At 43.8% G+C, this 15146-nt stretch overlaps 3 protein-coding genes across 3 annotated transcripts; 1 reads left to right on the top strand and 2 right to left on the bottom strand.

Annotated features, from left to right (window-relative positions):
* Window positions 1-3310: 3310 nt before the first annotated feature.
* AOL_s00080g289 (uncharacterized protein) lies at window positions 3311-4711 on the top strand (the record flags this gene model as incomplete). Its single annotated transcript, XM_011124664.1, has 1 exon — window positions 3311-4711. One exon carries the CDS (start codon window positions 3311-3313, stop codon window positions 4709-4711), a length of 1401 nt encoding a protein of 466 aa, XP_011122966.1.
* Window positions 4712-5169: 458 nt separating this feature from the next.
* AOL_s00080g288 (uncharacterized protein) lies at window positions 5170-7497 on the bottom strand (the record flags this gene model as incomplete). The annotated part of the gene is made up of 3 exons (XM_011124663.1): window positions 5170-5945; window positions 6025-6372; window positions 7065-7497. 3 exons carry the CDS (start codon window positions 7495-7497, stop codon window positions 5170-5172), a joined length of 1557 nt encoding a protein of 518 aa, XP_011122965.1.
* Window positions 7498-11564: 4067 nt separating this feature from the next.
* Window positions 11565-13221, bottom strand: AOL_s00080g287 (uncharacterized protein; the record flags this gene model as incomplete). The annotated part of the gene is made up of 2 exons (XM_011124662.1): window positions 11565-12858; window positions 13082-13221. The coding sequence occupies 2 exons, from the start codon at window positions 13219-13221 to the stop codon at window positions 11565-11567; spliced, it is 1434 nt and encodes a 477-aa protein (XP_011122964.1).
* Window positions 13222-15146: the final 1925 nt, after the last annotated feature.

Raw genomic sequence — 15146 nt, 5'->3', positions numbered from 1 at the left:
CTCACCGCCAGGAATGTCCGGAACAATCGAAAGAAGCACAGAAGCAGTTTCCCCATCAATCCTAGACTAGTAGGAGACCCTCGCTCGAGGATCTTTAACCTTTTTCCTAGTGTGTGCAAGGAATGTGGTCAATTAACAATCCGCTTGACAAAATATACTATACTCGAAGCCGCCGATGATGCTTACTATGTACACAGTAGTGACGTCGACAATAGGTAATTGTTCGATATCACAGATTTGGATCTTACATACTACCCATGGCCCCGTTTACAGCTTTGATTTAACCGGCGCGCAAGGCCAGTAATGTTCGAATTCCAACTGGCGGTGGTAACATGATGGTATCAACTTCTCCAGAATTTCCCCAACTAATGCAACATCCAACGCATTCGAAATGTCATCACATTCGCGAGTCAGCCATGAATTCTACACGCCACACAATACACCAATAACAAACCAATACGGCATGGAATATTCGATTCTTCGAACTTTAATTTAATAGTACGATGCTAAAAAGATCTAACAATAGAAATAAAGAGAAATTTATCTTGTTAATATTGTTATTACAACTTTTCGCTGTGAGTTTCGAATGCACGACTATCACAACCGTTATTTCCCCAACAATGAATTTGGTTATTTTTCATTCCAAGTGCTTACGGAAATGAGTTAACAATCTTAATTATCAGCCATCACCAACAGTTGTAGAGCAAACCCACTAGATTGACCAATTGAACAATGGCTTAGCATGACTATTCCCCCAAAAATCTCCATTTCACCTTCAAGCCTCAATTGTAAAGGGAAATCTATCGTTGTTCGAGACCTTAATTTTCAAAACAAAGAAAAATAAAGGCAATCGGATAAAACATCCGACACGGATATCGGGATCGGTCAACCGTGCCTTTGCATGCATTGACCCAACGTCGCGGTGTTTCGCGGATACCTGGAGTAGAGACTCCATACGCGGATGAATACACGGCGGCAGCACGATGTTTACGATGCCAAATTGATTATCACCGCCAATTAAAAAGAGCCTCAGTAATTCTTTGGCTTACGTACTTGGCTATATCTAACCGTAAGCCCATTTCTCTTCGTGCCATTCGGGAACGGTAGTACATGCATGCATAAGAGCCGAAATCGATCTACCGTCGCCATTCGGAGCTTTTGATCCGCCATCGGAACAATTCATAGTCGGGAAGCGAGGATATCTATATTGAAAAATAATAAAAATATCTAAACAAAAAACACCCAGGTACGGAAGTCTGTATACGTTTATTATCATTCTGGTAGTTTGTATATACTAGATTATTTATATATATCTTGTTGTGATTGAAATTAGGCTTCAGTGTTTTTCTAAAAGATACTTGACTATGCTACTTTCGTCTTAGAATTTATGCATGCACCGGATTCTCACGAGCTCGCCCATGAACTTGGAATCTCGATTTCGGTCGATGACTAAGAACCTATTCTCAGATATTTAATATTTGCAATCATCCATCAATTGAATATTATCACGTGGATATAGATGCAAGAGTAAGAGAACTATAGTCATAATTAACTTTGTTTATCCTTTTAGACGAGTCGACTCGGCTCCTGTCAATGAACCGAATTCGCTTCGGGTAACTCGCTGTCGGCATCGGGAAGTCGCAGAATTCCAAAGGAAAGGATTCCTCAGAGCAAGACACAACAATATGATTTCGGCACACTAGGTTGGCGTCTTCCCCAGGAATTGCTAAATTGAAAAACAATCTCACAAAGGAAAACAATTAGTGTAGAATCTCAATCTACGATACACCCCTAACTTGTTAGGCCGTCCAAATTCTTTGAATCGGAATAGTTTGAGACCCAATTAAGTTTTAATCCCTCCAAACATGACGCAAAGTTAACACAATCAAAATTAAAAGTCCAAGCTCTCAAGCTAAATTACAAATTTAATCGACGATCGTGAAAAGAAAATCACAAATATACACAGTAGAAAGGCTATACTACGTACATGCAAGGTCATCGTTCTTCACAAAAGAGTGCATTGATACTTGCAAAGTGACGACTCGGGTGACTGAATGTTTTTGATTTTTCATACCAAGAAACTCCAATCGATTAGGTAGGCACACACCCCCGCCAGTCTGCAGCCCTGCAAGCTTACAGGTCCTGCAAAATTCCCTTGTGATATCACCGAGCGAGCGAACGAATCGAAAGCTGTCTCAGCATCTGCATGAACGGCTTCCTTGCAGGGCATTGCGGTTTTTTTTTTTTCAGCTCGGTACTGCAAGTGCAAAGACAAGGGAGTTTGTTGATATTGATGCGGGGAGTCGAGTGGGGCCTTTTGATAGACACGTCTTGGATCACCTCACAGCCTTGTCCGACTTATTGTACGATAGGTTAGGAAACCTAATTATAAGATTAGACACCCCGCCGGCGTCACCGATGACCGCACTCGCTATCTCGCGAGAACTTTCATTGTTGATATTTCCTGTGTCTTGAAATTTCGCGTTTGATGTTTTGCTTTGAAGCTTCGCGTAACTCTATGAGAAATTGCAACAAGGTCAACACAATTGCGGTTCGGAGTTATCCCATATGCATCCTGTCTGGCCTTGGAAACCTAGCCCGTGACAACTTGGGCCGTTAATGTCGCTAGTGTAGAATACTGTTTGTTCTTGCCACTGCTTAGAAATATGCTACGAGTTCAATGCGATATCTGTAATAACCGATTTCGATTGTGTTAGTCAATTAAATAGTTTTTATATCTATACCTTTTAAATGACGGCATATTGTTTTATATCGCCATATAACAAGAGTAACATTGATTTATCGTTCGAACACTCGACTCATGGAATGAGTAAATGTCTTCAATACAGAACGTTAAAATCCTGTTTTTCCCTCTCATTCCCAGTCATTGTTGTCGAGTTTAGATGCTTGAAAGGCCATAAGCTTGTATATTCTCACACAAGAATTTCAAACCCTAAACACCCTTCCACCAATTTTCCTATATTTACAAAAAAGTATAACCCAATTCCGGCCGTGGGAGTATCATGAACATAATCGCAAGCGTTTAGACGAGAAACTTAAACTTCTTTATAAGCGAAAAACTAAATTGATGCGCACGAGACGCTAGGTGCGTTTATATGTCTATAACCCTTTGTAGATATAAATCTCCGAATCTCAGAACAATAAGGAGAAAAGAGTAGACTATATACATCTATCCAGTAATTGCGATGCTTATCATCATTTCATACCTTGTCGTTCCCATACCCCCACTTTGAACCCCTCTTCTTTCCTCTTCATCGATCAAGACCTCTAGGCCTTTACATCGCATCTCATGGGTTCGATGAACACCCAAGTTTTCGCCACTTTATCGGCATCTGCCCCTCTCGTCCTAGCTCTCCGCGGTATAATCGCCATAATTGGAGGCTTCGAGCTTAGCCACGACCAAAAGTCATACCAAAAGTTACCTCAGCATCACGAACTCCCATATCCACCTCTCGATCTAGGAGAATTCGAAGTTATAAATTTATCGCTACAAGAGATCTCCACAATTCATCTAACATACAGTCTCTTGACCTACGCTTACGACCCCGATGCAATTGCGAATCACCTTTGGGACCTACTACGACGGAATGAAAGTACTCTACAGATATTGGATGAGTTGATATCGTCCACAACAAGCCCGCTTTACAACCCCCATGGACCGTTGGGGCTTGATATAATCTTAACTCCTTCTCAAAACCATAAATGGGAGCATATAACATACATTCTTTCCAATTGCAACGCCTTCAGATCCTCACTCCATTCCTTCTCAAAATCCTATCTTGACAATCTCATAATCCCCTTCATGACCCCACAACCCCCACCACCGTTCTCGCCAGAAACATCAAGCAACATCCAATCCGCATTTAAATCCCTTCTTCTCGCGCGCGATGGTCACCGCACTATTATCGGCGGGGTATGGAATTACGACCGACCAGATGATATCCTTACCAACGATATCGAACGTCAAGAAGACGTTCATGAAGATTACATAGTCCCCACACATTTAATCCCATACTTTTTTGCTTCAACGAGTCGTTCAAGCATAGGCAGTACATCCACCGTCCCCGGTACAATCTCAGTTGGAACAACCGGCTGGATCTGGGGAAACCAATACTCTGCCAACGCTAAACTAAAGTACTACATGCAAAAGTTCTGCGGTGTAGACGTGGCAGAAGATGTCATGATGGAAGATTTGGATGTGGTTAACAACCCTTCCAACGGGATAATCCTTACTCCACAGTTATACCATTCCTTCCGAAACCTCAAATGGTGTATCGAAGCTGAACCATGGGATTCGACTCCAAGCCCTGGTTTTCCTAGAAATGATGTGAGCATAAATATTGACGGAGGCCAGGATGAAGATAGATGTAGGTACGTCTATCGGATTCGATTATTTACCAAAGCACAAACCCCGGGATCAATCCATCATGAAGATGGAGATGTATTACACTTTGGAAGCTGTGATGTATTCGCACAGATTCCAGTCCCGAAACCGAGGTTGTGTAACGTACATGCGAGTATTGCAAAGGTATTACGTGCTTCTGGGGCTGGAGGCGCCATGGAGGCCATTTTGAGAAATGAACAGTCATTGAAGGAGGATGCGAGTACTGGTGCTAATTGGGGGGACTTGGGGAGGGATTACCTGATGAGGAGGTTGAGTGCTATCAGTGACGAAGGGTGGACTGATTAGCTAATTATAATATCATTAACAAATTTTAACAGTAAGTTCGTAATTGGGGGAAGCGATACATATACCCAGTGGAGAGCATATCTGTAGGCTAGATTGTACATGTTGGCGTTATCCTATGCTAGCAAGAGACTTGTTTACAGTTTTTTAGTTAGGGATCTATTCTGAATGTTTTTTGATGGTTGTATAGTATAATGAAAATATGAATAGATGCATTATGAAGTCGGTGGGCTGGTGATAATTCTCCACGTATTCATTCATCTATAGGGCATCGAGGGAAATAATCTGTAGGGTGATAAATCCGCAGTTCTCAGTGGATTTGAGATTCAAATTCTCGCTGAAATCTAAGAACATGAAGCTCTATATATAATCATGTCTAGAAGGCTTTTGGTGAAACCCAACCTCAATCTAACAATGATACATCTGATAGGAGCAATCGCTAATCGTCGAAATCGAGTGCCTCAAGCGTTATATGATCTTGGTTCTTGAGAGTCACCGATGTGAGGTTCCTCGATGGCACCCTCATCTTCCATATCATCGTCGTGATCAGGGGGCCGATCATCAGTCTCCATTTCCTCAAATGAAGCATCATGGGCCGCCGGAGTCGGTGCAATTGACTCTTCTTCGCCGAGCTCTTCCCCTTCCTCTAGCTCCTCGCCTTCCTCGATCTCGTCATCATCATCTATCCGTGGTGATGTGACACGTGATTGATCCCCTGTGCTTATATGCTCTCCCTCTTCCACCTGAGTATCCTCCATCGAAACGTCTCCTTCTTCTTTCGCCCCGGAGCCTGGTTCCTTCCCATCTGCGCCAGCCTGGCCAGGATTTTGTGATGCCGCATTCTCTTCGGACTTAGCTTCCTTCCCATCACCCTCAGCGGACTTCTCCCCATCCTCCTCATCCTCATCCAAACCTTCCCTTCTCTCCTGTTCCTCCTTATCTTCTTGAATCTGTGCCTGCATCCCCATCAAAGCCTCGACAATTGCTCCAAACTGTCCTCTCCTAGCTGCCCAAACTTTGCCGTAATCCGCCCTCTCACGTTCCAACGCGTCGATTTCGGCGTTTAACCGGTTAATACTATCATATTGGGCTTGCCGTGTCTTCTGGCTATTCGGCGAGCTTGTGATTTCTGTGGCGATAACGTCATATTCGAGTTTGTGCTGCTTAAGCTGTTGCGCTTCGGTGAGCGATGAATTGAGTTCTACCATCTCAATTCGGGCTTTTTGAGACGCTTGCTCTGCCAATTATCAAAAAGAAGATTAGAATAACCCAACTTTTAGCTAACCTACGAGCAGGTGAGAGAGGGGGAACCCTACCAATCTGCATCTTCTTCTGTTCATACCTCGCCACCTCTTTCCGATTCGCAGCCGTAAGCAACTGCAACCTCATCAGAGCCTCCTCCAACGGCGCAAAGTCCAACAATATATCCTCCACCAGCTTCTCAGCTGCTGCTTCGACTTTTTGTTCATGCGTCAACTCCGGTTTTGTTTCTCCAACAGTGGTCACGGATTGTGCATCCGTCATCTCTACATTCGCGTCATCTTTCGCAGCTTTGAGGACATCGTTAATTGTATTTTCGGTGTTTATAACGGTATTACAGCGTCTTTGAACGCGGGATAAAGTCTTGACTTCGAGAGTTATAAGGCGGGATTTGATGAGGGCTTCTGTGGTTTATATGTTGAAGGTTAGCATTGGCTGTGGCTAGGATGGTGGCTGGAGGCGGGTAATGGTAAGAAACTAGCCTTCATCGAATTCCCTTCTTTCATCGAAGAGGGGTATTTGGGGTACTAAAGCCATTATTCACAAGTTATGATGAGGGTGAAGCGGTGATGTCGGTTTTGGTGGGTGAGGGATGTGATTAACTATCACGCATTGCAAGTCGGCAGACTCAAAAGGCGATTGGGTGGTTTCTCGGGCGCGAAATGCGAAGTGGCTTATGTAATCTTTGCCAAGAGGCTGCATTACAGATGTTGTATTTTGTCAAAAACAACGCACAGATTTCACTTTCTCACAGTTTGGTTACGAGACTGTCACTTTCTAACTATCACAATGACATTCGAATTTAGAACTGGCAGTATTTTTTTCGATGGGTGGATTTTTTTAATTTCAAAAACCTAGGTTACTCCTATCTGACAAGAAAAACAAGAAAGAATTTCCTTTGACAGGCTGATAGAAAAGTATAAAGAAAGGAAAACAAAAGAAAGAGAGAGAAAAAAAAGGGCTACCCAAAAGTCAGATCTTCTCTCAAAGCTCCTCCCTCTTCAATAACCCCCCCAAGCCCCCTCCTTCTATGATAAACCCCCCTTTTTCATCAGGCATCTAGCTGCGCTCCAATACTCGCTAGCTAAAATTTAACCGAGGACGAGGTTAAGCTCGAGCTCGTGGCCCTCAGCAACCTTGTAGTGAGCAGCAATGGTGCGGTGGTCAATGTTAAGAATGGACTGGCTGGTTCGCTGAGCCTCACGGGACTTAACACGTTCTGGGTTGCTGTTGTTGTAGTATTCTGGGAGGGCGCGGACACCAGTGATATCGTCACCAAGACCGGTGATGATGTCGAGCCATGGCTTGTAGTTGTGGACACCGAAGGCGACGAAGAAGGCTTCCTTTCCTTGTTCGGTTTGGAGGCGGATGATACCGGAGGTACCGCTGCCTCCGATGGTGAGGAGGAGGGCGCCGTCTTGTTCGGTCCAGGTACCGCCGTTGGCGTAGTGCCAGACACCCTTCTCGATGACGCGGAAGAAGGCGTTCTCGTTGGTTTGGTAGATACGGACTTTGATGGCGTAGGACATTCTGTTAATGTTAAAGTGAGTTAGCAAATAATGGTTTTTTGTATATATTTGAAAGAAGAGAATGAGGAGAGAGAAGGGACTGACTTGATTGATTTGTTTGAAGTGGAAAAGACTTCTTAAAATGAATATATAGTTCTTGAAGGTTATTGAGAGGCTTTTTGGAGGCTGTTTTGCTTGATGCTGCTGAGGATGGAGAAGAAAGATAGGATTGAAGGGGGAATCGTCGACCTCTTTATACTTTTTTCGAGCTCTAATATCTAACTATCAAGACGGTCGACATGGCACAATTCTGCCTTGATAGACTACTATGTGCAGAATATTCACAGCTGAAGCCAGACCCAGAAGCCAAGAACTCGTTCTTCATACTGGAACCTAGTCTGCCAATATTCGATCCCTCAAACCGCGCGCGAACTTGCGAATGCATCAATATCCAATTATCGCACGCCATTCACTTATCCCGCAGGGAATATCTCATAGTTCGTCAGGCCAATACGTCTACAGCCTACTTACCTAACTCCTTTTAGAAGTTCAAAGAGTTTCCCCTATTGTTACACAGGCGGACAAGGACAGACAGACACACACACACGTGTAAGTATCTATCAAATAGCATTCGATGGTCTAGCTCGCATCCAACTATAACCTACCATATGCAAGCACGCCGTCGTCTGCAGGAATCACGAATATCCATTCCCCATTTCAGAAAAATTATATCGCTCAAAGCTAGCTTACTAAAATTAAAATATCCTCCCATCACTCTCATTCTCATTTTTTTCCTCTACCGACATTTTGACAAAGCTTTGGAGCTGGAGCCTTTTGCAAGAATTCACAAAAAAGGCGATATATTGCACCAAAACCCCGCCTCAAAAGAAGCATACAATTTGCCAGAATAGGGATAGGACAAATGCATGCTACCTGCAGGGTGAATTTCGTGTTTTCCCTTGCCGAAATATACTGGTATGTTAGCTACGCACCGGCTTCTACCGCTTTCAAAGACAGCCCGGCCCCGGCCCGTCAATATGCAGGCTTAGCTTAGCCACAAAGGGCCCAGCGAGCTAGTGGGCTTCAAAAAGGGTCCCCCGTCCAGGAAGCAAAAAATAAAATAAATAAAATATATAATGGTAACATTACTAACCCCTCAAAAGTTAGTAGTATTTACCCACGGGAAGGGCCCAGAGCTTGCGCATTGACCAGGAATGAAAAACCCGCACCTTGGGTATGCAATGATCCACAGCCAGCATATAGACACAGGAAGCACTAGAGCTATGTAGAGTTAGAAAGTTTCAAAAAGAAACTTGACTAAGCTACGGGACCCGCGTAGAAATAACGCACGGCACGGACTGTTAGATCTGTCGCACTCGCGTATGCAACTTTGGTTTTGATGTAGTTTAGTTTAGGTTTCTACTGCACGATCGGAGTCGGAATTGTGTGAGCGCACGCAATTCAATTGCGGGGCAATACGAAATACCCGTTTGCTGGGATAATTCTTACATTTGATGGTATCTCCAAGGCAGTAAGTAGGCGTCGAGACCTTTGCATATGTAGTTTATTAGTAGATTTTGATGCTATGTAATTCTGGATTTGGGTCTAGAACATATGAATTCTTTGAGTGAAAATATGTGGTTTCAACATAGTCGATCATGATATCAGCGGATTGATGCTTAGACGAATCCTTCTTTTACAAATTTACAATTGTAAGATCGCTCCTCAAGAATAGAAATCTAATGCAATAATGTTAGGCATTTGTCTGTTAGGTATTACTATTATTAATATTGCCTTGTAAAAATCCACTCACTCAGAATACAAGTTAACAAGCATGTGCCAAACTCTCCTACGATTGGTCCTATTATGGGCATCAAATAGAAAAATATTACCAATAACCATTACCCTGAATTAATATCAGGCCTCTGTTAAGTTCTCCCAGGAGCTAGTACGTAGACGTCGACACCGAGACAGCACACCTCGATATAATATATTCGAATCGGAAGGACTTGACATATGGAAATTACCTATTCTTGCATTAAATTTTGTCGACGACACACCAATCCCGCTTTTGTCAATGCAGCTGGATTTGTACCATTTCCAGCCACTGATCTGGGCATATGAAAAAACGAAAAGGGTGGTATGCGCACATATATGCAAGCAAGTTTGTTGGGGTTTTAATATAGCTTGGGCTTCTTTTCGTTATTAATTCAGTCCCGTTCAGATTGATGTGCCGCAGCTCCGAACTACAGTATTGGGAACACAGAATTCGCGGATCGCGGAACTTCTAGTGGTACTGTACTTTGATGTATATATAGTTATCTCGAGTAGGATATAAATTCTGGACCTTCGAAAAGAGATAGTCCATACGAGAGTTAGTTTCAATTGATCAAGTACCAAGTTTGAACGTTTTGAGTCCTGTCAAGTATCTAACTAAACCAAGTCGAAACTAGTACCAACCGAGTGAATTCAGCTGCCAAAATCCCATCTCTTCGACATAACGAAAAAAACGACATTTCTCTTTCAACATCGGTCAATCAATCACGCAAGCGAACCAGCGCAGCTGCATAGGAAGTTCGAAAAGTGGGGAAAATGAAAAAGAAAAAAACAAAAAAAACAAATAATATGAGGAAAAAGAGCCCAAAAAAAACCTTAAAGAATGCAAGAAGTCATAGATGCATAAATGAACCAACTTCTAAAGGAAAAATTCAGCCGCTCTGATGGTTGGTACATACGTAGTCCATTCTTCCGTTTGCATGAGGTCTCTGCAAAAAACATGTCGACATGGCCACGGCGATTTTGGATCGGAGTACCTGTGCGCCAAGCAGATGTTCCGCTATGGACGAGGTACCCCTACCGTACGGGCCGCAAAACACATTCCGCAGGTGGTGGGCGTTATGCATGCATCCACATCAAGCGAGCTGCATGGTCCACATCTGCATCTGATCGAGGAAGCTTTGAAGGAAGATGAAAGGTCTCGGCGACAGGCCGACAGGGCGGGGAATCAACTTGGAAGGGGTTTGCAAGTTGGGACGTGTTATTCTTAGAGAGGTGGAGCCTAAAGGAATTATCGTAAGAATAGATTAGCTAACATCATAAATTTGATTTCATATTTTTTAAATTGCAATTGATTGATTCCAACATCGACGAAGGGTTGTAGACGTCTATGTGCGCTATGCTGCATGTTGGCAAGCTTGCAAGCTTGCAAGCTTCATGCAGTAAAATCATGGATGTCTGAAGATGTGCCGAACGGCTCATATCCAGAGCTAATGTCGTCAAACCAAGGCCAACTATCCAGGAACGGTACCTTGCAACCCTTCGAAAATCCCTCCGGAAGGCTAATTGGTTAAAAAACCTATGCCCAAAGCTCCCCGGCCCGCTGATATCCTGAGTTAGGCTTAGGGATGTTGAGGGATCCCTAGTCAGCCATCCTGCATACCAATTCGAAAGCAGGGTTTCGAGACCAAGAAAACAGCCTATCGATATACATCCGCAGCTATGCGGTGTGTAACCTGCGACGGCGGCGCGAGAGTAGTGTAACCTAATGCCATTCTCACACCTCCGCACTGCTAGGGATATGGGGAACTCTGTAGTTTAAGTGTACTTCAGACCTGGGGCTAGCAGGATAATTCTATAGAGTACAAAGCGATGTATAATTGATTTCCAATTGATTTTAATATCCAACTTTGATGTAAATCCAAGCCAAAATGGTTTCGCATAAAAATTAGAGTATCTGAGCTGTCAAATTGAAGTTCGTGTAAAAGAAATGCGCTAAAGGGAATCATTTCTTCCTTGCGGTGTCACTGCGGAAGTTGTGTGAAATCTACCCAGGTATATGGGGAGAATCAATGGTATTCCTAGATGCGGGCTGGGTCGATCCATGCGTTAAGGCTTACGGAATCAGACCACTCATAGGTCATCTTTGCAAACGAGCGTCTACACGGTGGCCAATATCAAGCTGCTATTCCTGGGGATTTAACATCCAGGGTGCCCTTAAATTTCAATCCAAAAAAAAACGCCTTGCATATCCGTCGTAACATCCTACAAGCCACCTATCGTACACAACCACATGCTAAACATACTTACTATTATGTATTCTTTTTACCCCTCTTCTTCTTTTTCGTGACTCCCAGATCATCATCGTCGTCGTCTCCGAATGTCCGACTTCCGCCGAAGCCCATATCCACATCTTCATCGTCTCTGCTAGCAGCTTGTAACATAGCTTTGTGTCTTGCCGCTTTCTTTGCTTCCTCATCGTCGAGATCTGCCTTTGAAAGCTCTCTCATTTGGGCAGCTTTCTTGATCGCTGCTGAAAGTTCCATCGTGTTTGTGAGGTCTTGACCGCTAAGCGGTGTCGACGATATTGATTGAGTTGACACGTCGGCATCTTTGGATGATGTGGCAAAATAATTTCGAGGGCGGGTAGACGGTGGAGGTGGAGGTGGCATACCCTCCAGTGTCTCGTTCTTCTTGGTTGTTTTGTCTTCCACTTCTCCTTCATCGGACCCCGAGTCGTCGTCGCTGTCCGCAAGGCCAGCCAGAGGGTCATAATCGTCAGGTGCATCGTCGAAGATGTTTACATCCCCGTCTTCGTCCTGTTTTTCTGCGGGGACGGCTTTCGTCGAGGGCAGATCAGGAGGGAGCATACCCAGAACTGTGCCATTTCCAAGAACCTTCTCTTTCGACGGTTCCTCATGATCCCGTTTCCTTTTCTTCCCAGACGTACTGTCTTTGGAAGCTTTTGTAGGTTTCTCCTCCTTTTTAGCCTTCGGCTTCTTCTTCTCTTTCTCCCCAAATTTTTTGAATTTAGAGCCTAGAGAGCTCTCTGCTACTTTCTTCGCAGCAGCCTCTTCTCTACTCTTCTTCCATTCTGCTAAAATCTCCGCTCTTGTCTTCTTTTTCGGCTCATCGTCATCGTCATCCTTCTCCTCTTTCCTTTGCCTCTTTACACTCTCGACTTTCTTCTCCAGAGCCTGATCCAATTCATCCTCAATATCCTCCTCATCCTGAACTTCCTCATCATCTTTCTTGCCAGCCAGCACGTCCTCTCCCTTCCTTGCCCTTTCTAACAACTTAAAATCCAACCCTTTGACCAAATGCGTACTCTTAGCATCCCCCCCAAAAGCCCTACTCTGCTCTATAGCCTCCTCCCTCGTTAAACTCCCTTCCTCAACCAGCTGCATCAGAGCCGCCATCCGCTGCTCCGCGTCTGTAGTAGCCGTATCATCGTCATCACGTAATTGTGTACGATCCACGTAGCCCTCTGGAAGTTTTGAACCTAATGGGACAGATGATTTGAATTTCTTTTCTTTCGGTGGGTTTTGCTGCAGACGGTAGGCTGCTGCTTGTTGTGCGAATGATGGTGCGCCGCCGACAGATCGACTAGAGGGTTAAAAGCCAAGAGTTGGTTAGTACCATAAATGTGATTTTTTAAAGCAGCGATTGTGACTAGAAGGTTGCTTTGCATGGTGCAGGGCATAGGTCGTGGATACATCGGACGGAAGGATGTGTATGAATGTGGTTAAAGTGAAGTGAAGTGAATTGAATGGAATTGAATTGAATAGAGAGAGAGAGGGAGAGACGAAGATGGGGGAGGTTCACCTACGGTGTCATCGGGATGGAAGAACGTTGACGAGAGCCGAGCAACGGCGCGGCAGAAGACGTCGAGGTTGCATTTGTGGAATTAGAGGAGCGATCTACTCGCGGGGTATTGTTGACCAGGTTGCGAAAGAAGGAGTTATCCATCGTATGGTGTAGCTGCAGCTGTAGTGTGGTGATGGTGGGTGACGTTGGTGGGTGGTAACTAGAAGGTATGCGAGTGGATCGCGGTGTGACATTGGAAGGCGAACTGCGATGTCAGGGTTCTTGTCGACTCTTGTGTTGTTTTCGTGTTTGTCCACAACACATTATTTTTGGAAAACAAACGGGCCGATCTCAGTGCCAAGGCCGAGAAATCATCGGCCGAGAAACCGAGATCTCCAACACCTCCAACACAAAAATAGCACACAAAAAAAAGGACCGCTTTTAGCGACCGATACAGCTTCAAGCTTCGAGACTATCTATTTATACCTGGGCTATTGTGTACTTGTATCTTATTCAGACTCGGTCGAGTAGTTAGTGCAGACTGTCGAGTATATCTACTAGTACTTATAGATACACCTGTAGCATCATTAATGGTCGTTTTGAGGTAAATAAATTCACGTTGAACGCTCGGTATATTCTATATTAAACTAATCTCCAACAGCATCCCACCCAAATTAAGCCCAAACAACAGCGATGTGAAAGTATAATCCGGTAGATCAGCCCCCAAGATTGTCTATATACCTACTAAGTATATATCCAACTCTTCTTCATTCTTTCATCGGCTGATAGGGTATCACCTATGCTCTCCAATGAAAAAATATATAAAGTTCTGCAAAGCAGAAAAGTTGACTCCAAAAATTATGAGAACACAAAGAGTAGTAAGTGTCTCTTGGTTGGTACAAACTGACGCTGCAGGCCCGAGTGTATCAACATGCTAACCCCCGACTCTCTTTTTCTAGGTCTCTTGACCCCAAGTCCTCAGATTCAGAAAGCTGTTTGGCTTTTCATTTTGAAATTATCATCAGACCGCGTAGGTCAGTAGCGAAACCGAAATATCATCCTTGGACTTAAAAAAGGGGCATCGTCACATTTCAAAACCTCCTGCTGTCTGTGCCTCGAGGGAACAAGAACAAACACCATTCAGGTCTTCTTCCTTTCCGTGCACAATGTTCACGAATCGGAAAACCATGATGAGTGTGTATATAAAGGGGTGATGATAATTCATCCTTTTGTTTGATGTGGGATGGTTGGAATTGTGATTGATGTGGGATTACCTTCATAGGGGTAGTTGATAGCAGGTACCTACCAGGCTGCAGAGACTAGAAGAGATGAGAGAAGAAGAAGAGGAGAAGAAGAAGAGAAGAAAGGGTGAGAAAGTGAGAAAGGAGAAGATAAAGGGCCAATCGAGAGAAAAATTGGAATTATGGTTTTATTTGAGGTCCGTTGTCGACGACGACGACGCTGTCTGAAGATCATTATGATTACCACAGTGAGATCGAGTTCGTAACCTCGTTACTCCTGTCCTTTCTTCTTAATACGGTTGCCTAGGTAAGCACTTGGGTATACCAGTGGGCAAGACCCTTTCTTAAGTTGCTCACCGAAGGGGCCGCGCCCTCGGTTCTTTGAAGAAGTAACTTCAACTTATAGTAGCTGCTGAACTCGGAGAAGATATTCCCTTCTTTTACGCTATGGAGGTGGATTACTTGAGAGTTCATTAGATATTAATCGATCCCGAAGAGGTTAAGTCTCTAGATTTCCAAACTGTCTAGAGATATTAGCTTATTCGGGGTACATCAAATAAGGAGACTTTATATATATATATGACCGTGACCCTGATCGTGAGTTTTGCATATTCTACAAAGTGGGTAATTAATTAAATAAGTACTCAATGATTTTCTATATAAGATTCTAGGTAATATCTAATGCTAAATGATAATGCTACACAATCACTAGAGATACATCGATATTGATATCACTAGATCCCATTCTAGCTCTATAGGCCCCAAATGAGCCTATAAGTACTCAGGTAAGTAGGTACTAATTATGTTAACTCGAGGGCTCTCTTTAGCTAAGTAGATATGCTGCCA

Source organism: Orbilia oligospora (assembly GCF_000225545.1).
Source record: "Orbilia oligospora ATCC 24927 unplaced genomic scaffold scaffold00080, whole genome shotgun sequence".
NCBI classification, from domain to species: domain Eukaryota; kingdom Fungi; phylum Ascomycota; class Orbiliomycetes; order Orbiliales; family Orbiliaceae; genus Orbilia; species Orbilia oligospora.
Note: the sequence above shows the minus strand (reverse complement) of the source record. Positions and strands in the feature narration are given on the sequence as shown.